The sequence below is a fragment of the Drosophila biarmipes genome, chromosome 3R (assembly GCF_025231255.1).
Source record: "Drosophila biarmipes strain raj3 chromosome 3R, RU_DBia_V1.1, whole genome shotgun sequence".
In the NCBI taxonomy this organism is placed as follows: Eukaryota; Metazoa; Arthropoda; class Insecta; order Diptera; family Drosophilidae; genus Drosophila; species Drosophila biarmipes.
In genome coordinates this window covers 20,653,836-20,678,582 of record NC_066616.1, presented here as the reverse complement: position 1 = coordinate 20,678,582, position 24,747 = coordinate 20,653,836, and the positions used below count along the sequence as shown (strand labels likewise).

At 44.3% G+C, this 24,747-nt stretch overlaps 3 protein-coding genes and 1 long non-coding RNA gene across 17 annotated transcripts in view; 3 read left to right on the top strand and 1 right to left on the bottom strand.

Moving 5' to 3' along the window:
- Nucleotides 1–94: 94 nt before the first annotated feature.
- Nucleotides 95–1,550, top strand: LOC108026248 (putative zinc finger and SCAN domain-containing protein 5D). The gene is made up of 4 exons (XM_017097091.2): nt 95–262; nt 327–1,003; nt 1,069–1,203; nt 1,297–1,550. The coding sequence occupies exons 1-4, from the start codon at nt 146–148 to the stop codon at nt 1,523–1,525; spliced, it is 1,158 nt and encodes a 385-aa protein (XP_016952580.1). The 5' UTR covers nt 95–145; the 3' UTR covers nt 1,526–1,550.
- On the bottom strand, nt 1,200–3,206 carry LOC108026251 (zinc finger and SCAN domain-containing protein 31). 2 transcript variants are annotated; one of them, XM_017097104.3, is made up of 5 exons: nt 2,914–3,206; nt 2,086–2,855; nt 1,784–2,029; nt 1,578–1,722; nt 1,200–1,525 (listed from the first exon to the last, which is right to left on the bottom strand). In XM_017097104.3, the coding sequence occupies exons 1-4, from the start codon at nt 3,061–3,063 to the stop codon at nt 1,599–1,601; spliced, it is 1,290 nt and encodes a 429-aa protein (XP_016952593.1). In that variant the 5' UTR covers nt 3,064–3,206; the 3' UTR covers nt 1,200–1,525; nt 1,578–1,598. The 2 variants fall into 2 exon arrangements, with proteins under 2 accessions (XP_016952593.1, XP_050744299.1); XM_050888342.1 differs by having other exon boundaries at nt 1,200–1,722; nt 2,914–3,204.
- A 480-nt stretch (nt 3,207–3,686) lies between these two features.
- LOC108026249 (microtubule-associated protein Jupiter) overlaps nt 3,687–24,747 on the top strand; it is a 31,853-nt gene continuing 10,792 nt past the window's right edge. For 3 of the 12 annotated variants that reach the window (XM_017097098.3, XM_017097094.3, XM_017097092.3), the window contains exons 1-2: nt 20,157–20,304; nt 20,646–20,785. In XM_017097098.3, the coding sequence (XP_016952587.1) occupies nt 20,724–20,785 (62 nt within the window). In that variant the 5' untranslated portion in view covers nt 20,157–20,304; nt 20,646–20,723. Of the gene's footprint in view, nt 3,895–20,155; nt 20,305–20,645; nt 20,786–24,747 lie in introns of those variants that run through there. The other 9 variants (XM_017097093.3, XM_017097096.3, XM_017097099.3 and 6 more) reach the window with 9 other exon arrangements.
- Nucleotides 6,491–8,695, top strand: LOC127011496 (uncharacterized). 2 transcript variants are annotated; one of them, XR_007764478.1, is made up of 3 exons: nt 6,491–6,890; nt 6,996–7,602; nt 7,687–8,695. It is a non-coding gene; the product is annotated as an uncharacterized LOC127011496 (long non-coding RNA). The 2 variants fall into 2 exon arrangements; XR_007764479.1 differs by having other exon boundaries at nt 6,491–6,926.

Genomic DNA, 24,747 nt, shown 5'->3' with positions numbered 1-24,747 from the left:
AATTGATTAAAACATTAAAAAATCGATATATATATATACGAACGATAGTTGACCGCTATCGCTCAGAGCTTGACAACCCTGCACAGCTCTGGAATCTGTCGTTTGAATCGGTATTTGACGCAAATGGGGAATTTCTGAAATAACTATGGAAATCAGCATAAAGTGGAGCATGTGCCGCACTTGCCGAAAGAAGGGAAGCGAACTGCAGTCCCTCTTCGAATCTAATGCCCAGAAACTGCTGGCCTCATATGCTGGCTTGGAAGTGAGTGCACTGTAATTTCAGTTCGGTTGCTAGATCATTTTATCGTTTAATAATCCTCTGCCAGGTGCAGCCCGGGGATGGATTGCCTGATCAGATATGCTGGGATTGCTTGGACAGGCTGGAGGAGGTAGATCGCTTCCTCAGTGAGTGCAAACGATCCGACGAGCACCTCAGGACGCTCGTCCGCCAAACAATGTCCTCGGCAGCCTCTTTTCATACCCCTGAGGACAAGGATCCGCCAGCTGGGCAGAAAAAGCGTGCCAGAAAGCAGAACATTACAGGGAGACTCATAGAAGAAAAGCCCATAATCCCAAAGACTGAGGGGAGCCCTGAGAAACCCCAGGAAAAGGAAGCGAAGGAGGAACCTGTAGATTTTGTACCCATTAAGAAATCTTTATCCCAAGAGGAGCCATCAGATTTCGTGTACGTTCTAGATGTCACTGCGGAAAGAGAAGGAAACTCTATGCAGGGAGACTACACCATCGGCGATTGGGACACGGAAGAAAACGACGACGAGTTAGAGACATTTTCACAGGAAGGCGCCGTGGTTCTAGACAGCCTTCAGGAGACCAGTGAGGAGTCCCAAAAGTCGGAGGCAACCCTCGAGTACGAGGTGGATCTGGGCGTGGCTTGCGTGCCGGACAAGTTCAGATGCAGGATCTGCAGCAACACCTACCCTCGCATATCTCAACTTAATGTGCACATGCAGTTGCATCGCCGGGAAAAAGCCCACGAGTGCGAGTGAGTATCCTGTATTCAATCATATTCATGACAACGATTTTTAACCAGATAAACTGTGGCTTTAGGGTTTGTCAAAAGTCCTTCAGAGCTGCCTGCAACCTGAAAACACACATGCGGACCCACACGGGCGAAAAACCCTACAAATGTAACCACTGCCAGCGGCGATTTGCCGATTCCAGCACTCATCGCAAGCACGAACGGTATGATATTTTGATTTATTTAAAATTTAATTTTGTTTATAATAACCAAGAAACCTTTTTGGTATTTTTTAATTTGTATTCTCTTAATTGCAGGATGCACACGAATGAGAAACCCTACGCCTGCAACATTTGCGGAAAGAGCTTTTCGCTGTCCACCTCCCGCAAGGCCCACTACCTCCTCCACTCGTCGGATAAGCCGCACAAGTGCCTCATCTGCGACAAGGACTTCCGCCTGAAGCACCAGCTCTTGGCGCACGAGAAGACGCATACGCACCTCATGGGCGTATCGATGGCTATGGAGTATAGCGAACTGATGGAATAGCTAATAAATAAAAATGATAAACGTGTTTTTCCTTTGTCTTTCTCTAGCCTACTGGGAAAACTATTGTGGCGCATTAGCTTTGCATGAACTCCGCGGCTCTGGAAACAGCTTGCTCCATTTTGGTGCGATGTGTGAGCGTCAGCAGGTGGGCCTTCAGCTGGTGCAGCAGCGTAAAGGACTTGGAGCATACGTCGCAGCTGAAAAGCGAAAATTATAAGAATTTGGAACATGTTAATATCATGGAAATATCTGCTTTACTTGTAATTTTTCTCGCCGGAGTGCACTAGCATGTGATTCTTGAGGATGGCCGTGTGCGTGAAGGTTTTGCCGCACTCCTGGCAGGCGTAAGGCCGCGTATTGGTGTGCACCCGCTCGTGGCGAACCCGTTCGCTTCGGTCGTAGAAGTGCCGCTCGCAGTACATGCACTTGTAGGGACGCTCGCCCGTGTGACGACGGATGTGGGCCCGCAACTCGCCCATTTGTCGAAACGATTTGGTGCAAATTCTGCAAGGCAATGGTACATTTTCATTACTTATTAACGTAGTCCTCATTTTACTCACTCGCACTGGTGTGGCTTGTATTCCGTGTGTGTCACCATGTGGGCTGTGAAAACGGATTTCTTGGTATAGACATTGCCGCACAAATTGCACATAAACTGGTCGTCGTCCTTGGTTGCCTTGGGTTTGGCCTCCCTGCGCTTGAACTTGAGTTCGTGGTCCGGCTTGCGTGGCCTTCCCGTCCTGCGATTGACCGCCTTGCGGGGCCTTCCCAGTTGGCGTTTATTCGACTCGGTGCTTAAATCGGGCGAGGGAGTGAGCGAATGATACTCTCCTTCGTTGATTTCCTCCTGCTCGTAGTCGATCTCATAGAACTCGTCGTTCAGAAGGCTCAAGTCCTCGACAAGTTCACCTTTATCTTCAATGATTTCCTCCATTTCTGGATCATCCACATAGTCTAGGTGGGAGATCAACACTTGTTCCGAGTTCTCCTTAATGGGCTCATTTTCCTCTTCAATGGGTTCGTTTATAATGATTCCGTCGATAAGATCCTGGGACTGATCCTCCAGCTGTCCTTCCTGCTCCTCTGCTTGGTCAATCTCCTCTGAGCTGTTTTTCTCGGGACTTAAGTGGAGCTGCAGTGTTTGGTAGAGGTACTCCATATACTCAGCATCGCTGGCCTGGGCCAGAGCCTCCGGTCTCTCCAAGTCCGGGCAAGTAGTTTCCCAGTAGACCTGCGAGTTAAGGCACATCTGACGAAAGTTGAACCACATTTGCACGAACTCGGTGCAGCTGCTGCAGGCCTTCTCGGGCATCGCAGAGGACTGGCGGACCTGGGGGTTTATTGATAAATGATTTGTGGCGCCGATGCATCTCTTGCTGGTAGCCTACCTTGATTCCGCAGCAAAACTCAACCCTCTCGTTCAGGGCATCCTCACCTTCGGCAGAATCCTCAAACAGGGAACTCATCGTGCCCTCCTCGAAATCGCCCAGGCAGATGCGGCACTTCATCAGCACCACTGGCAAGCTGGACGCATTCATCCTGGCCAGCAGTGGGTGGTAGGGATATTAAGTTTTTTTTTTTTTTTATAAATTTATGACATGTAAACAAAAGTTACGATAGCGATGTGCAAACAACAATTGTTTTTCGATGTTACACGATTACACTCCATAGCGGAGACATCATCCATATACGTAGCATGGACATTAACCAAAACAGAAAGCGTATATTTACATTCAACTAGCTATTCTGTTAAAAAAGAATTAAAAATTTCTCAAATTTGTTCTCTTTTGCTGAAATTATGTTTGTTCACTTACCTGCAAGCATTTTCTATCGCGGAAGACACTTTCTATGTGACTTCTAAAAGATTCGCATCGCGGAAATTACTATCGTTGAGAAGAAATGTGCCGGCACTTCTTGAAGTGACTTCGGCGACACTTCCAGGAGTGCCTTCGGCGAGACTTCTGAAAGACTGTGTTCCATCGTCTTTCTATCTTCCAGAAGTGACTTAGAAGTGAAGTAGGCGATAGAAATATCGCTCTTTTGCTAGCGGGGTAGTGATGGGTAAAGGGGTAACATTGAACATCGATATTTCCGAGTCGATGTATCGATGCATCGCCGATGTTATTTCCAGCTCTAGCCGACGAGCCAAATATTTATTCGCTTCCCCGGAAATACCACATTTAAAATCAACTCGCTTTTCGAACTGTACGAACGTGCCGCGCATCTGTCCTCCCGTGCATTTCCCTGCGTTTTGTGTGTTTCATTGCGTGTGTGTGCCAGTTTTCCACTCGATTGTTAACCAGCGTTAGTCAGCGGCCCAGCAAGATGATCTCCAACTTCGATTGCACCGACAACCAGGCCAGCAGCAAGTAAGTGGTTTCAGTTGCCGGCATTTTTTTTCGAAAATTACCCGCGTGTGTGTGCCTGTGTGGGGGGAGTGCAGTGGTGTTGGTGGGGACTTGCAGATTTGCAAAAACAACATTGCCGTTCTTGGCTTCCTTCTTCTTATCGTTCCGTTGCCTATTCTCCTATTCCTCATTTTCGTTCAGAATTCCTTTTTCACCTCCGCCTTGGCCTGCCATTCGTGTATTGATCTTTTAATGGGTAACTGTTAACTGTTCTTTTGGATCGACGGGAATTGTTATTATATTGTTTTATGGCCATTTGATTCGGAAACTCCACTTCCTGATTGTTATGGACTCGTCCGAAAACGCCCTTAACAACCGATATTTGATATATGGCCTGGTGGCAGCCGGTAACCCCGACTTCGCCTCAGCTGCAGCCGGGAAAATTGACCATTTTGAGTAGCTGCTACATGCACGGGCATATGCTCGTGCGGCTGTGTGAGTGCTGCACAGTGGTGGTTCTAGTTAAGTGCACACTGCAGTGTCAGCAAGTGTGCCAGTGCGCCTCCCCCGCCCCCCATACGGCTCTATATCAGTTGGTAGCATGGCCCATCGCCCGATGGACATCTCTCGAACCCTGACCCACCCCGCGCACCGCTCACCGCACCCCTATCTATCGCCTTATGACTGCCATCGAGGTGGCGCTTGTTTTTGTGCCCGTTCGCTGTGCCAGTTTTCAAATTGGTCATCACTCCATTGCAGAGCTGCCGACCAGCAAAATAGCTGCAGTAGGCGAAAAACAGATGGAAAACAGTACGGGGAGCAGTCGAAAATGTGGTCTTCTGGAAAACGAAGCTTAGAAATGGGTCAAACACTCTATTTAACGTCACCTTGGTTATTTATTCAATAGATTTGTTTAAAGTTTTAAAAGTCCTTTTACTTCAAAATTTAATAAGACAATCAATATAGGTTCTATAGAATATGTATCAACAACCATTGACTTTTCTTTAGATATTAAAAGCATTTTAAAAAGTTTAAAAGGTTCCTTTTAATTTTTTTTTAAGTCACTCCTTACCATTATATATAAAATAAAAATAAATTAAAAAATCTTTGCAAAATGTTTTTAATTTCAAATTAGTATAAGCATTGATACCATTTACCATATCTTTGTTCAAAAAATCTACCTTTTTTTAAGTACTCCAATAAATGATCTATTATGAAAAGTAATACGGGTCATTCTCAGCAATTATTTCCACCAGGCTCTACAATTACTTAAAATATCAAGTTACAATCAATAAAGCGCACACGTTGTTCCAGTCTTTTCTTCTATACAACTACTTTTTCCTGTAATTATCCAGCATATACAAATCTCTGTGCCTGGAGCCAATTAAAGTGGGAACTAGAACAGATATTGTTTTTTAAATAAGTAAATTTAAAGAACATTTCCCACGGTTCAATATTAATTTAAGGAGCATCATAGAGTTATCTTCTTATGGCAGTGTTTTATGATAGCAAGCAATAAACTAATCTAAAATAGAAAATTCCCTTTATAGAACCGACTCCCCAAAGAAGCTATTTCTGTGCCCATGCTCTCCCGTTCTTGACCTTTGCCAGATTTCCGCATTCCACGGGAGCAGAAGCCAAGAATGCGAACGAACACTGCCTCCTCTGCTCCAAATGGGCTCCTTGAGTCACTCGCAAATCTGCCTGCAGCTGTTTCGGTTCGCACTTATCATCATAATAGGGGTAATTGCGGCGATAGATGAGTAATTGCAATTGAAATCGATGGCGTTCTCGTTTCTGCTGCTTCTTCTTCTTCGCTCCCCGCCACAGTGGTGGCCAGTGATTAAGGGCACACCGCTGCCCCCATGCTGACCAAATTGTAGTTTTCCCGGTAAACCCCATTCCCACACACACACATTATGTGGGGGATACTTTCTGGCCCAATATCGTCACGTGCCATACTCTCGGTGCTTAACTATATTTAACTATAGTCACGCGATCCGCCAGTGTGCTCCATGCCATGCCCCTGTGTATCTGGCCAAGAGCCACTGCAGCGGAGTTTGAGGCTGAGTGGCAAGTGCATTGAACCCGGGACACGGAACCCATTGCATGTTGTTGTTTGACTCGCCATAAAACTAAATGTCGATTTTGATTGCCTAGCCGCGACTAGTTTGTCCAGCAGTGGGTTTGGGCTGGGATTGGGCGCAGCCCTGGAATGAGTCAATGGGTCTAATTCCCGGCAGAACCTCCAGAGAAAGCCGCACAGCCGGAGAATGCAGCCAGCCTATGCAGCCTATCCAACCTAGCCAATCTAGCCAGCCTAGCCAGCCTAGCCAGCCTAGCCAGCCTAGCCGCACCCAAAATGCAGACAGACGGGCCCACATTAATCCGACATAGGAAAAGTGCTAGATCTACACTTGACAAAGTTCTTGTTTGGTTAATGTTTATATAAAAGGTGGATAAGGTCGCAATCTTTAAGAATTTATTGGGTAAAACATATCTTTTACAGATCATACAAAGTTCTGACCTTATAGATATGTTTAAAAATAGTTGGCTCTGTATCAACATAGGAAAAGGTCTAGAACTAGACTTTTCGAATCTGTTGTTTCTAGAAAAATCCTAAATGTCAGGAAAATTCCTAATCTTTTAAAAATTATAGTATATTCACATTATTGTCTTTAAATTGCTTTTATCCCTATACATATGTTAATAGATAGCCACAATTTTTCGAGTGTAGTTTTGAGGAGGAGTTTTAGAGTTTAGTCTGTCACTGACGCATGCAACCCACGATAAGCAACCCCGACAGCAGAGGCCATAGTAGGACATATCTGTCATGTCCTCGGTATCTGCCGCAGTTCCATTTCCATTTCCCGGCCGCTTTCCCAATGCATTTGGCCTGGCTCTTGATGTTGGTCAGGGTGGGCCTGCCTGGCAGATAAATGGGTTTTGTGTAAATTAGGGAAGCCCTAGCGAGTCACGTTTCCTGTGAAGCGGGGAGAGATCTTCATTTTTCAGCCGTGAGTCATGCCCAAAAGGCTCGACCCAATTGATGGGTGATTAATGGAGTTTGAAACAAGAACTTGTGCCCTATCTAACTGACTTTTTGTTTGCTCTCTTTGCAGGTAAGTCCCTGTTTACGTCACATCGGTGTCCTTATTTGGCCGCAGTTCCAGTACATGAACCCCATCGGATTGGATCTCAAGGCTGTCTGCTAAACGCTCCACTGATCAGACAGCTGGGTCTCTACGTGTCTTTGGATCTTCTATCCATCGCCAAGGAAGTCGAGTCATCATCGAGTGACAATTTCGGCAACATTTCCTCCATAATTGGGCACACAAAGTCAGGCACTCGAGCTCACTTTCGGTAATTGTTGTTAAGTAACAACGCGTGTGTATCTTTGTATCTTTTGGACCACTGGCCGCCTTATAAGGCCGGCCGTTTGGATTGCCCGTTTTGCATAGCTATCTGCATCAGCTTGCCATTTGCAGAACGATCTGTTTGCGTCGAGACAACTGCCTTCTGGCTGTTGTTGTACATGGGCGATTACCATTATGGGTTTGCTCAACGCCCTCTGTATGACGACGGCACAGGGGCGGCCACAAAAATAGCAGAGCAGCTATAACTAGTCCGTAGTAAAAGGGGTTTTTAATAGGCTCTTATGATTAATGAGAGGTCTTTAATGACACATGTAAGACAATAATCACCGAGTTTTAAAGAGATTACAAGCATGTGAGTATTATGCCATAAAAGCAGAGAGCTCTTAAACAAGGGAATTTACTAAATAACTGATAAACTTCCCTGTTTTCAATTTAGCCATGCAAGAGTACTCCGAAGAATTATCATTTTAAATGCAAAGAAATCTTCCGGGTGTGAAATTAAGAACCTGATTGGACGGATGGGCAAGTTCAATTAGCTGCGCTATTATGCCGACCGCAAGTGTACGTGTATGTAGCTGCCCCAACTCCTCTTGGTTATGAATTTATTGGCTTGGATCCAGAGAAGCGGATCCCTGACTCAGCAGCGCCGCTGATGGAAAACCTTTCGGCCAATTTTCTCTCCAGCCTCGCGCTCTTTGTTGCAATTGGCAGTCTCGCCAGCTGCTCCGACTCTTCGGGTTAAATGAATTGCTCCCACACAGAGTAGGAGCCTCGAGTCTCTCGGCTGCGATGTATTTATAAGTTGTGCATATTTGCATTGTGGGCCGTGCTGCTCCGTGCTCCTCGCCCGTGTCCCCGGTATCCATGATAATCGGCAGGCTTCACACGTTCCATGGCGATTTCTTTGTGCGAGCCCCGAACAGGGTGTGTTATTCCTTTGTTGCAGTCCAGACGAGGAGACGAGTCGCCCGCCTGGATGTGAATCACTGATGAGTGTGTGTCGCCCGCTGCTCCTGGGCTGCTCAATTATGCGATTAACCCGCTACCACCTGCATGCCGATGCCGTTGTGGGCTCTGAAAATGCAAAACTGCCCTCGTCGCCTGACTTTTGGACCTTGAAATCAGACAGACGCCACCCCCGTTTGCGCAAAAAGAAATAAAAGGAAATCCCCCAAGGATTAAAAGCAAGGCAATCGAGGCAAGGATTCGCAGGGGTGGCTTACATGACGCTGCATTTGGAACTGCACCAGCCGAAGGCCTCTGGCGGATCTGGAGCAGGAGCCAGCCCAGCCGTCTGGGATTTGTGAAAGTGAATTTGCTACTCCACTTTTGGCCTGCAGGGTCTCTCCAGCCCACCAGCATTGCAACCACCATCAGCTATGCAAACCGGGGGTTGCAATTCCCCGGGATTTTGTGCACAAATTAAATCAATTTCGGTTTTAGCATGTTCCTTGATTAATGATGGTAGGGCAGAAGCCCTTCAGACAAGGATCCTCTAGAACTTTCTCTCGCAGAAGTGAGGAATGTTAAAATTACACCCACTTTGTAGTTTTATTTGTTTCGTATTTTTATGAGGCAGGCTTTTGTATTCCAAGATTCTTTTGTCTCGCTGGAAACTTCTCGAGGCTCTGACACACCCCAGACACATTTATTATTCGCTGATTTCTGCAGATCTTGTGGCAGTGAATTAATTTGCGCTTAATTGGTCAGGCCATAATTCGCCATAACCGGGGCCCAGTTGCATAGAGATCACTTTGAGAGATCTTTTGCCCAGCACAAGAACTGGAAATGCGAAATGCGATCCATCGAGTCAACGGCCACAATCTGGGTTATGCCATGCAAATTGTTTTCAGTTCCGACAACGCCCCTCGCCAAACGATCTTCGACTGGCGATAAGTTCAAGTTGACTTCTTCAACCAGTTCACAATTCATAAATTTCTTTATGGGATACAGTGAGGCGTCCTTTGAAGGGTTTTTATTAGGGAAATAGAAAGAAAATTCCAGAATTATCGAGAACCTATATGTAAATGATCTCAAAAGATGCATAGCCCACTCTTCCAAGTCTGAACACGAGTTATTTTGACATCCAATTAATGGAAACTGTGTCTCAGCGGCCAATTAATTCTCATTTAGCGATCGCCCACTGTCTTGGGAGTGCATTTATATGTATGTTTGCATACTTTGGGGTATAAATGTTTGTTCCAAATTATTTAAAAGCTGAGATACATGGCGTGCGTAGTGCGCACATTCGTTGCTTTTCTGGGACCCGCTTTTGTGCCAGATCATTGGCACAGCTGCTGTTTAGATAGCGAGACTTGCAGCGGCCAGCGCTCCAAGTTTAAGCCAAGTCCATTGACTGGAGATGATGACTCTGATGATGATGATTATGAGGATGACAAGAGAGAAGTCTTGCCCCCAAAGTTCGTTCACTCTTGACACTCTGACTGAAATGGAGAAGCCGGGATTCGCATTCGCATGCAAACAGTATTCGGTACACAACATCCGATGGCCTCTGACAGCTCATCCTCATCCTCATCCTCATTGGAGGCGAATGGGGAGGAGCCTCCGTTTGTGCCGCGTCATTTGTGCCAAGTGGTCCCCTTCGGGAGATGATGGAGCACCATCGCTTGAAGGAGAGATGATGCGTTGGCTTCCTCAAATCGCTGCCAAGGGATCAGCGATCAGAAGTTCGCGCTGCTAGGTCGTCTGACCATTCCAGAAACGATACCAAAACAGGTTCCCGATCAATTCTCCAGCCAGCCAGCCCATCGACGCTTTCTTCCGTTCCGCCAAATGCCTTTGTAGAATCGCACGAGATGGGTACGAAAACCGGCTGTGGCAGGTGCCCCACTTCTGCGGCTGCGCTCCCCCTTATCGGAACTTAATTCCCGGAATTATTTTCCAATCCCGCGCTGATTGAAAAACATAAACAATCGAAATGCGGGCATTTGTGGGACAAATTCTTCTGTGGGTTTATCAGGCCCCAGACCGAAATCCAGCCCAATTGTTTGCTCGGGAACCCCTATGTGATTCGAAAACTCAGCTTGAGTTTCCTTGATAATTATTGTCGCCTCGCCCATAAACCCAAGCGGATGTAAACAAAGCGGCGAGTCGATAGCAGCCGGTCAAGATAACAGATGCATATGGGAGGCTGCCTAAATACACACAATCGGGATTTATTGACGGAGCAGCAGGCAGCCGAGGGTTAAGGTCAATTAGGGGCCATAAACGGAGATAAGAAGGAAACGAGCAAGTGTGGTGTTTTTAATTTATGAGGGAAACTTCAAAAATAATCAGGCAACATTTTCAGATTTACTATGTACTATTTTTACTTGCTTACTATTCTAAATTTAAATTTTTGAAATTGTTTTTGAATTTCTGTTAGCCCACTCTCGGTGGCGCCACCTAGGCGGTCCGTTTGCTACACTCGATTTGGGGGCGCCACAGCTGCAAAGATCTGGCAACTCTACTTCTAGTGTAGAGAGAAAGCGTTAGATGTCGCTTTAGACACGGTCTGTGTAAAATACATGTAAAATTAGGTGCTCAATAAGTAAAAAAGAATAAATGGCGCCTTTTTCAAAATTTTAAATAAATAGAGAAATTTTTTAACTTTAATGTAAAGAAAGAAAAGAGAAGTCATGGGAAAAAGCTTGAAGTTCAAATAAATTAAAAAGAATTGACCTCTTTATAAATGGAGGTAGAATCAACAGCCTTAATACTTAAGGTTCAAGATCTCCATCAAAGTCGACTGACGAACCAAAGAATCCCCAAGTTGGAGTTTCTATTTGTTTTTCCTTTTCTAAGCTGTGGAAATGACAGTTGCAATTTATGTGCAATTGGGGAATATCGATGTCAGAGTTTGGAGCCGTGATCTATCGATAAGTGCGTCCGCAGCTGCTGGCGTGGTGCGAATTTGATTGATTGATTGATGAGTGGAAATGATTGACTGCGCGGCGAGGTGAATTTGCATTTTGCACATTTCGTTAGCCAAAAAGGAATGTCTGTCCCAGTTGCGAGATGGGGAAGCCACCGGAGATGATCGATTGAGCCTGATATGCAGTTCATGCACAGCGAGAAAAACTGAGATTCATTTTGCAACTCTATTGGGTTTTTTTTTTATATTTTTAATAGAGAATACTAAATTAAAACGAAAAGCAGTGTTTGCTAAAAATTGGAACATAATTCTCCACTAAATTGTTCATTTTTATTTAAAAGAATTCCTTGGCATGATCGAAATGCCTTTCTAAAGCCGCTCAATTGAACTGGCCTTATAGGCCGAATATCGGTATACCATCGTTTTTATATTCCCACAAAATTTATTACGATTCCGCCACTGAGTGTCGAATTATTACGTGCTGCATTAGCTGCGATTGTTGCAATACATTTTCTACGATCCACCATTTCCCCGCTAACTTAAGTCATTTGTCTAATATCTTTTTTGGCGGGGATGGGGCTGCTCGGCAAACTTGGAGCACAGTTCGTGCCACTATGGAGCTGGCTTTGTTGCTGGGGCTGCGGCATAAGTAATTACCATCGTTTGAGCGCAGTCTGCCAGCGAAAATGATTCGCATCTGAGGCGATGGCGGAGCTGCAGAACCGAAAGATGGAGTGGAAAATAAAGGAGCAGCGAAAGAACGGGAATTCCTAATTTAATAGTAATCATAATGAATGGAATGCATTTGAGGCGGGCAGCCAGAGCTCCCAGTCGCAGATTCTGGGCCATCTTTTAGAGAGCAGAGATGGAGCAGAGATAAGATCACTGGCTCCCCAGTGTTTAGATACACATATATATATCATCTCGCGTTAATGTTCCGTTGGCATGCCAAAGATGAGGCGCGAGATGAGATTGGAATTGGGATTGTGATTCGGACGGGGATTGGGATTCGGGCCAAGACTGCGACTGCCACACACACACATCATCCAGCGATCCTAACTGATCCGGGAGTGGAGCGTGGAGAGTGAGAACCAGTTGCGTGGAGCATTTCATCCGACATTTGATTTAGTTTCCAGGAATTTCAATTAGCTGGGAAATGGGCAATGCATTCGGGCGGACTTTGGCTTGCGGATAATCTAAGATCTGCTCTAAGCTGGAAAAGAATTTCCAGCGCGACTCCGACGACAGCTGCGTTTTCCTCTTGGCTGCTCGCAGCCGTACCACGTACCACGAATGTGAAAAGCGCTGACACACACACGCCGCCCCTTTTCATTTCCATTTCCCCGTGCCATCGCCATCGCCATCGCCATCATCATCTCCCCCAACCCGTTTTTAGTGGCTTTTAAACTGCGTTAACGCTCTGGTCGGAAATATTAGTCAGCGGAGCCGCCGGCAACGTGAGTTTCCCAGAATCAGCCATAAATTCGTTGACATTGCTTGGGGTCTGCGACTCAGCTTGGAGTTAATTGTTTTTAATACTCGGTACTCGAAGCTTTGTTGGAGGAAACAAAATTACAAGCCCTTCTTTCATCAAATAGATTTTTTTTTATAAATTTTAGCAATGGCATTAAAACACAGTTCCTAGCCTTGACTTCCCTACCTTCAACTCCTTTGTAGGTCACCAGAGGTCTGTTAAAACGTGACCTGGCAATTAGCAGCGATTTCCAGGCAACTATAGAAAAAGAGAGGAATATTGCCCAATATTATATTCCAAACTTCGAAAGATTAGCAGTATTCCAGAGCTACACAGAAATTACTTAGTAAGCACATTTAAAAAACCAAAGCCACCTGTCTTGAATTGTACAAATTTATATGCTTTATCTATCTCGATCACGTTCTTTTTTTAGGCAATGTCAAACATGGTTGCAAATCTTCTCCCACACATGTCTTTGCTGCTTTCTTCGTGATTAAATGCCGAAACCCCATTAAATAGAGGGCATCGTTTAGTCGCCAAACCCGACGAATGCGTTCTTAGTTTTTGCTTTAATTAAGCAGACAGTGGAACAAATTCAAGCTCGGCTTGTGCCTTTCACTCGCTCAATAAACAAATAATAATTCAGCGGCCGCTCCTCGGTGACTTGCCCCCCGTTTCGCTGGCTGGCTTTATGTGCAAACTTTTCACTCGACATCTGGTGCGGGGAGAAATTGTGGCTCCGAAAACCGAGACTAAAGCCGATCGAGAGCCCCAAATTGATCCCCAATTTCGGAGCTAGCCCCTCGACTTTGGGCTAATGGCTAAGCAAACACCCCAGCCCGTTGAGCTGAGAGCTACCAAACGATCGCATCCCATACAATACCAGCCCATCCAATCCGAGCTGAGGCTTGGAGTGCGCCGAATCACGCACTGCACTTGACCATTATCCGTTTCCCAGCGAGATCGGCGGGTGATCCGGGGGAATACCTTGCCTCGAATGCACCCGAGACATGCGATCATCATGCGATGGGGTTCGGAATAGCGCCGAGTCCATTGCCATCCATCGCAGGCATTGTGGCATTTGAATAACAGATCGCAGATGGAGAGTTTTGTAACCACTGAAATTACTCATCTCGCAGGTCTTACCCACCCACCTCCTCCCCATTAAGGCCCATCACAATCTAGGCTTTAATTGACTCTCAGCTACCATAAAAAAACTGTTGTAACGCATGTGCTCTTCGAGTTACAGAAATATGGTTTTATGCAGCTCTAAAGCTTATTCAGGATTTATAAGCCATTTCTATATGGCCAGCTAACCATTTGCAGGCTCTTAACTAAACATTTCCATTGCCTTGGGTTAGGATTCCGTACGAAATTGTTTTCCATCAATGTTCATAGTTTTATTTCCCAGTTCATGGAGTTGTAAAAATACGAACTGGGGGGCATTTGGAGTGAGAAAAGTTCAGCTGTAGTCGGCATTGTAATCGCAATTCGATAAAATTGTTTTGAGGTTGGGTTGTTTCAACCCACGCCAAGCCGCGGAATTAGTTGGCCCCGCAAAGTCATCAGCAGCGGGCAATTGTTTTAATTTCATTTTAATTTATCGCCGAGAATGCCCAATTTAAAGTTTATGCCATCTAATTGAAAACCTTTTTGGGGGACCTCTGTCTACAGACCTTGCCCGGGCCTATAGCCTCCCACTCCATGTTCTATTTACTCCCATTCCCACATGTAAGTTGCAATTGCCGCGAAAAGTTTGCTGAACATTTCTTGGGCTTTGTGCTCAAAGGGGCGGGGAAAATGTCAAGGCAAATGCAGTACTGCAGGTGAAGGGGCGTGGCAGTAGGAAAAACTTGGCTTACCTTAACCGATTACGATAATTCTCAAAAAGTTTTGCAGGCAATCGATAAAGAAAGCATTTCCTGCCCTGCGAATGCAAGTATAAAAGTTTTTGCACAAGATATACACAGGGGGGAGAGTGATGGGCTAATGCTATAGGGTAGCGGACCTCTACAGGCCAAGCCAAGTGGTCTGCTGCCCATCTCTCGAGCCCATTAAAGACGCCTCGGGAGCAGCTCTCCGGCTTCCTTATGGCTAGGGAGGTCTGGCCAGATCAAGTGCCAGACATTTTATTGCCCAGACGCAGCATGAGCGGGCGTATATACATGGGCGCTATACGGCGTTGCAGACAGGCAGCCTCATCTGGAGATCCGGGGATCTGGAGACGTTGCACATTGGCGCTGTCCAACAAATTTAGCAACATTTCCTGCTCGATGCGCCCAATTTCAAGACGTCTTTTTACTTTTTACTGTGTACAAACAAAAGTTTTCAATGGGACCTCACGCATTTTTCAAATGGGGAGTTTCCAGAGGCATATGGGTACAGCGAGAAATAAATATCTCCAATAAAGTTTAAAAATTTCCGTTTTTGCATATTTCCTTATCATAAATAGCTGAAGCTGTCTTTTTAATGGGTTGTTTTTCATGATGAGTTACAAATTTCCTATAGCTATACAGGTTTTGAACTTAAATCACCACCTGGCACCAAAAAAGTTGGACCTAGGGGGATTTCAAGTTCAAGAAAGCATTTTATTGAGCACTTACACTTCCTGTTGATAGATACTTTGGGTTAGGAAACATAATAACACCATACCAATTATTTATTGATCAATATTCATGATATAAGGAATTCATAACCCCTTGATTTATTTTTTCCAAGTGTACTAGTATCTAAAAAGTTTCTCTAGAAGAAAGGGAGCCGAAAAGAGTTGAAAAGCTAAAAGTCAAAAGAAATTAAAGCATTAATTTAACGCCAGCTTTGCTTAGCTCTTTTGTGCTGCTCTGGTAATTGTTACCCTAGTACCTTTAATAGGTGAGTGTTTGCGAGTGCGTATACGCTACAAGGTATACCCCCAATGCACTCGAGGAAGTTGCGCTATTGTTGGCCATCATTAAAAGACAATTTGGAATCGGGCTCTCGGGCTTTTGGGGCCAAAACTCCAATTTAAAACCCCCCTATATGTGGGTCTTTGGACCTGCGAGAGGTATTTAAAGGTGAAAAGCGAAAGTGTTTGTTGGTCATATCCATGGCATTCGTTCTACGGGGATGGGGGGGGCCAACGGTTTCCCAGGGCGCCAAGGGAAATGGAGATTGATTAAAAGATTTGCCCCGGCCGACGATGATGCATTTCCCTTGATAATTTTCCCGATTCGGCGATTTGCAGCTGGCCCCTGAGGCTGCCGCCTGCCTCTGCTAATGCCTTAATAATATGATAAACAGGCCCAGCCGAAAAAGAGATTAATTTCCAAGACGTTTCCCAGCAGCAGCAGCAAGTGAGTTGTTAGCCCGGACTAAACGTGGCATGTGGCAAGGGGAATTTTGAATGTTGAACGTTGGATAGTATAGTACAGTACAGTGGCCAGGTTTCCAGAGCAGAGAGCAACGGATGGACGGATAGCCCAGCGGTAACCGCTCACCTTTCTGACCGAAAGTCGCTTTTTGATGGCTTTCAAGCTCACTGTTTCCCCGTCTCCTCTTTTTTTAAGTTGATTTTTTTTTGTTTGCGCTGGTTTCGGTTGTTTGCAGTGCACGTTTTCCTAATTGCTCCACTTAATCTCCGCTTTTAAGACTTTTCGGTGGTCAGTCAATGGCCCGCAGAGAAAACTAAATACTATTCATATGTGAAAAGTGTGCACAGGGGCAGTGCTCCTTTGTTTCAGTCGGCAATTCGGCCACAGTTATCTTTCAGGTTAATTGTAAGTGAAAGATGAAAGAAATCTGTATGCAAATGGATGCAGAGATCTCAGAGGTCGTTGCACATGCATTTAGAAACCCTTTTAGTTGTTATTACAGAATAAAATTTTACTACAAATGGGAAATGAAAATGTGTGTATAAAGCCATATCATCCTAGAGCCCCCAAACACATCCTGAAAATGCCCTGGGCTCTGCCTCCTCACGATCGTTAAAATCTCTCAATTACCACACCTGTAACTCGGTAGCTTTGCTGGCAGCCCCAAAAAAGTAAATAAAACAAATAATAAAAGAGCGTGAGTAATAAAAGTGAGTGTAAAGTTTTTAATTAACGAAAGTTGGCCATAAATATGGCTTGGAAAATGCATTTCCGAATGTCACACATACTACACATAGGTGGTGGCTAAAATTTCCATATATTGGACACGTACGCGATGGATAGTACATCATGGTAATTATGCAGGGCCCCTCGGCAGCCGGAAATTTCAATTTGTGCAGTGAAATTATTTATTGGCTTAAATATTCGCAGTATGTGCCGAAGAAATGCCTGTAATATCTGTGTGCTTGGCAAGGCGAAGTGTCGATGCCTGGTTTACAATCATTAGGGCTTGCCGCCGCGTCACTTGAATTGTCAGTTACCGCCGCCGCTGCCCACGTTTCCAGATACATATACGTACTTGTACTGGCAATCCATCCCTACTTTTGCGCCTTATGATGTTTTAACTACCTCCAAGTCCGCATGACAGGGCACCACACATACGGAGTCGAAAGATAGGGGCGTGGGTGGAGGTTGGGGATCGGGGAAAGGGAAGCGAAGCAGACGACTTCGATGAGATTAGACACACACACGCAATCACAGTGGTCATTCATAGGATGGATCCAAAAATAACTAGAAATATTGCAAACAATACAATCGGGGGAATAATTCAGTATTTATACTCAAAGGAAGAATCATAAAATAACTAACAAAATATTGCAATATTTAAAATATACATAGAGATAATCCTCAAAATACTGGAATAATTCTAAACATAATAGGAATATAATATTTTATATCAAATCAACGAAAATTGGTATTAGATAACCAAACCTTGTCAAAGCCAGTCATTATCCTTTATGTACCCCCTTTAAAAAATAAAGTTTACTTCCTCAGATAAGAAAGGCAATATCCTAACTCTACTAAAAGCTCATATAATTTATTGTGCCATAGAGAAAGCCCGTTGAAATATGATTAAATGTATTTAGTGACCAAAAGCGCCAGAAAGGTAAAAGCCATATTTCTAAAACAACGGAAATTTATTACCATAAAATACCCAGGGGCTCGTATTATGCCAGCGACCACTGTACTCAAAATAATGTAAGTTGTGAGTGCGCCGCCGAGTGGCGACTGTGGGTCCATGCATCTGTGTGCGCGAGTGAGTTCCATTGCACTCCTCCTGGGGAAATATCAGGCGACACTTAACTATTAGGCAAGAGATGGGCGGAGAAGGAGATGGAGCTCTCCTATTTTTAGCCAGATGGAGTGGGCTTGTGCCCCACAGTCCCCATTCCGGGCATCCCCCGGTCCCCCTTTTGTTTCATCTCTGGACAAACCAGTGTTGGCAATTTTTAAAGGATTTATATAATTATAAATTTAGTGTAATCTTTACAATACGTACGAATAATTTGTATATATTATAAAGAAAACTTAAATATTGTATACATATTTAGCAATGTAGTATTTTTAAGGCTTAGTTTACATTTTAGAGTTCTTAAATGCTTCAAATGCAATTGTGCAACACTGTTTATTACTGAAATATTTCCATATATCACTAGATTTTGCGTTGGGTGATCAAGATAAACGTTATGACATGAAATTTAAGCCTATTAATATTAAAAGATATAGATTAATAAGTTGTTCTGCCAAAAATAAAACTTCTAAGCTTCTTTTTAATGAAGCATGTTCGTTTCCGAATGATTCCCTTCATGGGAAACCAGCTGAACTGTCAACTCTGGTGCAAGAGCATTACGCCTAGGCTTTTACTTACACACACGCTCTTTGTCGACAGGGAAAAAGGGGGCAAGTGGCATGGTGGTGTCAGGTTGCCGCATGCACCACTCTGCTATGTAGTATGCTATCCCGTGCACCGCTCAGTGGGTCGCCAGTCCCACGACCCACCACCGATAGTAAAATAGCAAAAGCTGCACCAGCGACGACGACGACGACGACGACGGCCAGTCAACTTTTGGCTCGGCTAAACAAAAGTGTCTTCGCAGAGCTAAAAATAACCACTGTTTTGACCCAACTTCCCCTCCGACGACTCGGCTCTTTGGCTCCATGGCTCCGTGGCCCGATCCTCTTAGTCGCTGGCTTGCGCTTCCTGTTCTGTGTGCGAATCTGTGCCAAATGTTTTCCAAGAAAACGAAGTATGCAAATACATTTTGCATTTAAATTCTTGCTGCCGCAGCAGCAGCAGCAGCACAGCAGCAGCAAAGCGGCAAGTGCTGAAAATACAGGAAAAACGGCAAAAGGGGCGGCCTCATTAGTGGCAAGACACTTGAAATTAGAGTTTGCTGCTTTGGCCCCAACTGAACCGAGCTGAACGTTCCGTTCGTTCGGCGATGATGAAAGTGATTTATGTCCGGCAGCGGCAGTGTTCCTCAGCTCCTCAACTCCTCGAAAGACACGAGACCCGATGTCTGGGCTGGCAGCAGCTTCATCTTGGTTGGGAAACGTGTTTGCGGGTTCGCTACTGCCTTTGCGACTCACACCCTGTAATTGAAAATCAGAAGGGGCTAGGAATGGGGTCCAAGTTCAAATGGTTTCTGAACAAGCCTTTCTTAATAAGTTTCTTTTTTCTATGAGCCTAAGCATGTTAAGAAAATGAAAATTAGTATAGTTATTAACTATAGTTATTATAGTTGTAGGTGATGTTTAGTTTTGAAATTATAAAAGTTACTTGAGTTAGGCTATCAACTGTTAAGTTTATATGTTAGGATGATAAAATATATGTTAATTTTTTATATACCCGAGAATTGCAGTGTTTTCTAGTTTAAAAAATCATTCTTTTGAGTTAGTTTATCAGCTTCAAAGTGGATTTTGTATGATGCTAAAATAATTACCCCGGAAAAATAGTTTTTCTAGTCCCCTAATAAAATACAAAAAGCATAATATAGGGTACCTTTAAATTGAAAATTGAAAATGCACTTGACTTTTTTTTTTCTTAAAAGCAACCAGATGCATAAACCTAAGAAGAAGAAGCAGAAGAAGCATCCAAAGAAACTAGAAGAAGAGGCAGCAGAAGAAACAATTGCATAGGAACCCTGAAGTGCACTAGACCTGAACTATTTTTTCGCTTTTTTAGCGCTTTTTGCAATGGCACGGCATAACTGAAGCATATCTGCGCACACTTCTCGCTGGCTCAGATAAAAATAAAAAATACACGCCAAATCTTAATCCCGCCAGTGTGTTTAAGAGCGGCTTAAGTATAAGTTTTATTTTTCGCTTGAGTTCTTGGCGTATTTCAAACTTTTTTCTGACCTACAAGCGGGCTGTACAACTCACCACGAGTTGGGTTCTGCCAAAGAAGAGAAGGCGACTGGGAGCTCTCCAAAGAGAGCGGGCTCCAACTCCAATCAGCATCAGCTGTAGTTTGTTTTTGTTTTGATGCGCCACATGGCTTGGCGCTCGCTCTCCCACTCTGCCACTCTCCCGCTCTCTGCTCGCCCAGCTCTTGCGCTCTGAGTGAGTTGGGTTTCGGTCGTTGTTTTTGGATCGATAAAACTTCTCGCGCTGCCGAGGTATAAAATGCTTTTCACTTTTCCCACTGCGCTTTAGTCGCCAGACATTTATCGAAACGTGCACATCACCAGCGGTCGCACACTCCAAAACACACAGCCCATCACACACCACCCAATATATCCTTCGAACCGAAAATCATCGCGAGTGCAAATCAAAAGTTTACTAGCTTTCTTTGTGAGTGACGAAGTGTTTGGGAGTTTCGGGATTCCGAGTGGGGGAAAATGTTGCTCGACAGGATGGGGCTCTGAGATGGAGATGACATCCTGACTTACCTAACCAAAGGAATTTTCTCCGCTTTCCGTCCGCTCTTCCTGCATCCCCACATCTCTCTTTCTCTGCCCCGAGAAAGAGAGAGCGAGAGCGTCCTGCATCCTCTCAAAGTAGAGGGCCTATTGATTTTACGCACTTGCAGCAGCATCCCCAGCTATGAGTCATCGTCCATCCGACATCCTGCAACATTTTCCCCCACGTGCCTAATCCCCTCTCTTCCCTCCCCCTTTGCCGCGGGCGCTTAGATTTTTCCAGTGCGAAAAGTAAAGCAATTGCATCCATCCAACAGAGAGATTATCCTTTCGCCAAACAAACAAACAGAAATGGCCGCCTACGCTGCTTTCAAACACGTTGAGCTTTACAATGTTGGCAAAGCCAAAAAGAGGTAAGAAAATGGGGATAGCAAGGTACTTTTACCAGATAAAAAAAATTATACATTTAAATGACGAAAAATGAAGTCCATAAATTATACTTTTCAAAGATATTTATATATCTCAAGACCTTAAAAAAGGATACCCAAACAAAGGCAGTTATACCGATTTGTTTTTGTCACCAAAGGTTAATAATCTTTCCCCAAAGACTGAAAGAAAAGGCCTTTAATCATGGGCTTTGTTAACAGGTTCCTTTGTTAAAAGGTATCTCCTGAGATTTAAAAAGGGCTTGTTTAACCATGACTCACAAATAAATCGAAACAAAGAAAGCAACATGGTTGCTTCAATTGACAAATAGTTAAATCCTTATCAATGCTTGTCCAAAATGAGTATTTTGAATTATGACAAGCTGTAAGAAAATGTTTATTTGAGATAGGCAAGCAATGATTTGTCATAAGCAAATAATAATAACACATTATTTCTTTATCAATTGAAGAATTTAAGTTAGGCCTATGAAAAATATTTGAGGATTTGTCATGAACAAATATTAGTAAGACATTATTACTTTATCAAAATATTTTGTTTTGTTTTTAGAGTTTCTCTTTATCATCAATCTATATATATGTGTCATTTTTGAAATACCAACGTTCTCGCTGAAAATATTACTCAACTTGAATGGATTATCTCGAGGTTATCCGACGACCGACTCATTTTCCCTGAAGTTTATCAACTGTTACGTGCCCATTGCTTACTTTGTTGTTGTTTGCCACCGCTCGAGTGAACTTTGATTGGCAAACATTTCGGAAGGCAGCCGCATCTGATCGCATCTCATCTCATGATCTGCATCAACATCTTCATTTTCATCTCCATCGTTATCCCATTGTCTGGGGGCTGAGCCGCCAGGCCCCGCAAACAGCAAACACTGCATATTCATTTGGTTATGTGTGTGGCTTAATTTAACGGTCGTTCACCTCGCCGCCTGACTGACTGACTAACTAATACTACCCATACAGTCGCGTGTGCACGGGGCGTATGTGTAATCTGGGGAGCAGCACTGTTGCAAGCGCCTACTTCCCACAAAACCCAACCGAACCAAACCGAGCCGAAACCACCTAACCACCCAGCAAGTGAGCCTCCCAAGGTGGTGCTGCTGGTGGTGGCATGTCTTTGGATGTCTCATTGATTTTCCTTCGCCAGCGGCCAACTGCCCCCAGCCAGGGCAGCACCCCCAACACTCCCGAACACCTTAGAAGTCCACTCGATGCCACCTCACACAAAACTCAAAGGGACCGGCGTTCTTTGGAAACATAGAGCTATAGGTGCATACCCTTTCGTACACCCAGGGTATGGCAATCTCTTTTAAAGCCACGAAAACAATAGCCCATTTGCATTTACGAGGAGGTGTTTACGAAATATTAGTTTTGATGTGACATAAAATGTGGGACATAGCTAATTGATGGCTCTCTTGAGCTATAAACAGTGATTGTACAAAGCTACGAATTTTATGGTTCTATTTTTGAAGTATCAATTAATGTCAAGGCTTAAGCTTTACTTTATGAATGATAGGTGCTATATCTATTTACCTTTGCTCAACTTTATGATTTGTATTTGACATTATAAAAGCAATGATCTGAGCTCATGATTTTCAAGACATTCTGAACTTAATTACGGCCCAGGTTTAATGGCCCAACGAAATTCAATTTGCTTTAGTTTGCGAAATAATTTTTTGGCAATCATTCATGCTGTTCGACGTTGAAACTTATTAGATACACCGATTAACCAAATGATACGAAATAAAATAAAGTGTTTATTATTGAACAATCACGACTTGTAACCGCTAAAACCCAAATCATTATCTTATTACCGTTTATCACCGCTAGTCCCAGGGTATTTCCCCCATCGACTTTTCTAAACTTTTGCCGCCTTTCCTTTTTTGTTTTTGTTCAGCAAGTTTGGGCTTTTGTTTTTGCATGCAATTCTTTGACCAAGCCCCTGCTGCCCAGCACCACCCATTTTTCGCCTTTCGAGTGGGAAACAAAAATCGTTACCGAAATGCTTGTTGCCCGTGTCCGTTCCGTTTACCACTCTTACGCTCGACTTGTGGTTGTAGTTGGAGTCCAAATCCGAACTCAAACCCAAGTCCAAGTCCGCTTCCCTGTCCGCTCGACTGTCCGCCGTCCGCTGTCCGTTCGTTGTCCGTTGTCCGCTCGTCCGTGGCGGACATTGAACCCCTGCTTCTCTCCGCGGGCATTTGGGATCGGAGATTAGTTTTGGTCGCAGCAGAAACCAAATAGAAACAATTTCCCTTATGTGTGCCATGTGCATTATAAACAATTTGCTGGATTTTATGGTCCATCGATGGGTGGCTGCCGCAGCGGCCGCTGCCGGGGCCAAGTGTGGAAAATGTGTTAATCATTGTCATTGATTGCGATTGTGTAACATAGCAAAGCCGCCTTGGACTTTCCCGCCGGCGGCCGAAGGAAAATGATTAATATACTTTTTCTCTGCATTTCGATGCAGCGCTTTGTACGCTCGCATGTCCCCCTTTCTTCTGCGCAGCCGTGACTTATTATTGTAAACAATCAAATTAAATCTCAAAGGTGCGACGCGCCAAGATATCGGATTGAATTGTCGCTCTTTGTTGCGTTGTATAAGCGGCGGAAATCATGACAATTCATTTTGTTTATGGCATTGTCTATCCATCTGACGATCATTATACGCTTGAATTCCTTTGCACAATGCCCGCATATCTGCTGTTTGCAACCTGAAGTTAACCTCATTCTGCAAGGAAAGTCGGCAAACAAATCAAGAATTTCCATATATTAATAGCCATACATACATTATAATATATACCCGGTTGGGAATGTTTTATTTGGCGTTGCCAAGTCAACATTTATGTAAATGATTGCAGAACATGCGGAAAACGAGCCGCAGTCGTTATGAGGAGTATAATCAGTGGAAATCTGCACCACCACCTCCCTGGACTATCAGCATGACCTATTGACAGAACCGAAAAGGAAATCAAACACATTTGTGTAATGCCTGCGTCAATGTAATTCCTGTTGACACGGAAATCGGGCAGGAAAAGTGGGGAAAACTTTTCGGCCCTCTAGTGAATGTTGTTCCCCTGGCAACCTCAAAATATATATATACTATATACTAGATACATGTGTTTTTTGCTGGTTTTTGATGGATACTTCTGTACCTCAAAGTGCCTGACACGATGAATGAGGCTGTTCGGCATTCAGTTCCCATCGATCGGATTGAAATTGAAGGTGGAGTGCGCTGGTCCTCTTGTCGGGAGGAGCTCTGCCTGAATATATTAGAAAGTCCTTTCGCTTTTCACAAAGCCGCAAATTAATCAATACAAATTTATTAATTACATATTTAAAAGCAGCGCCGCAGAGCTGCAACTTTCGCTGCTGCGATGGGTGCGAGTGTGTCAGCAATTCTGGTATGGTTTGACTTTGGCTTTGGTTGCTCTCTGGCACTCTGGCACTGAAATGCACAATTTACGAAGCCAATCCCAGCTTACGTACGCATATACATAATAATAATAAAAATGCCAGCATCACTATCGGCATCTACATATGCAAGCGGCTTTTCCGAAGCCAAGACTGCAGCAGCAGCAGCAGCAGCAGCTTTTCCTCTCGAGCTCACAGCACTTTCCTTTGAAAACTGTGCGGTTGCACACGGCTAATCGATAATTATTCATCGGGCTCAGGCCAACACTATCGATAATTGACAATCTATGGCTTTGCAGCCCCATGCAACAGCTCCCCAACTTCCTCTCGCGTCCAATTATGAATTTTTCATCAAATCCCGCTCCGTCCATTAATCAAACACCTCCCGAAGCACGCCACCCGCTGCGGTTTGATTTGGTGCCCTCTTGTGTCTTCCTGCGCATCATCTCCCATCTTCCTACCCGCTGACATCCCAGCTCATCCGACACTTTTCACGACCGTGACTGACCAGG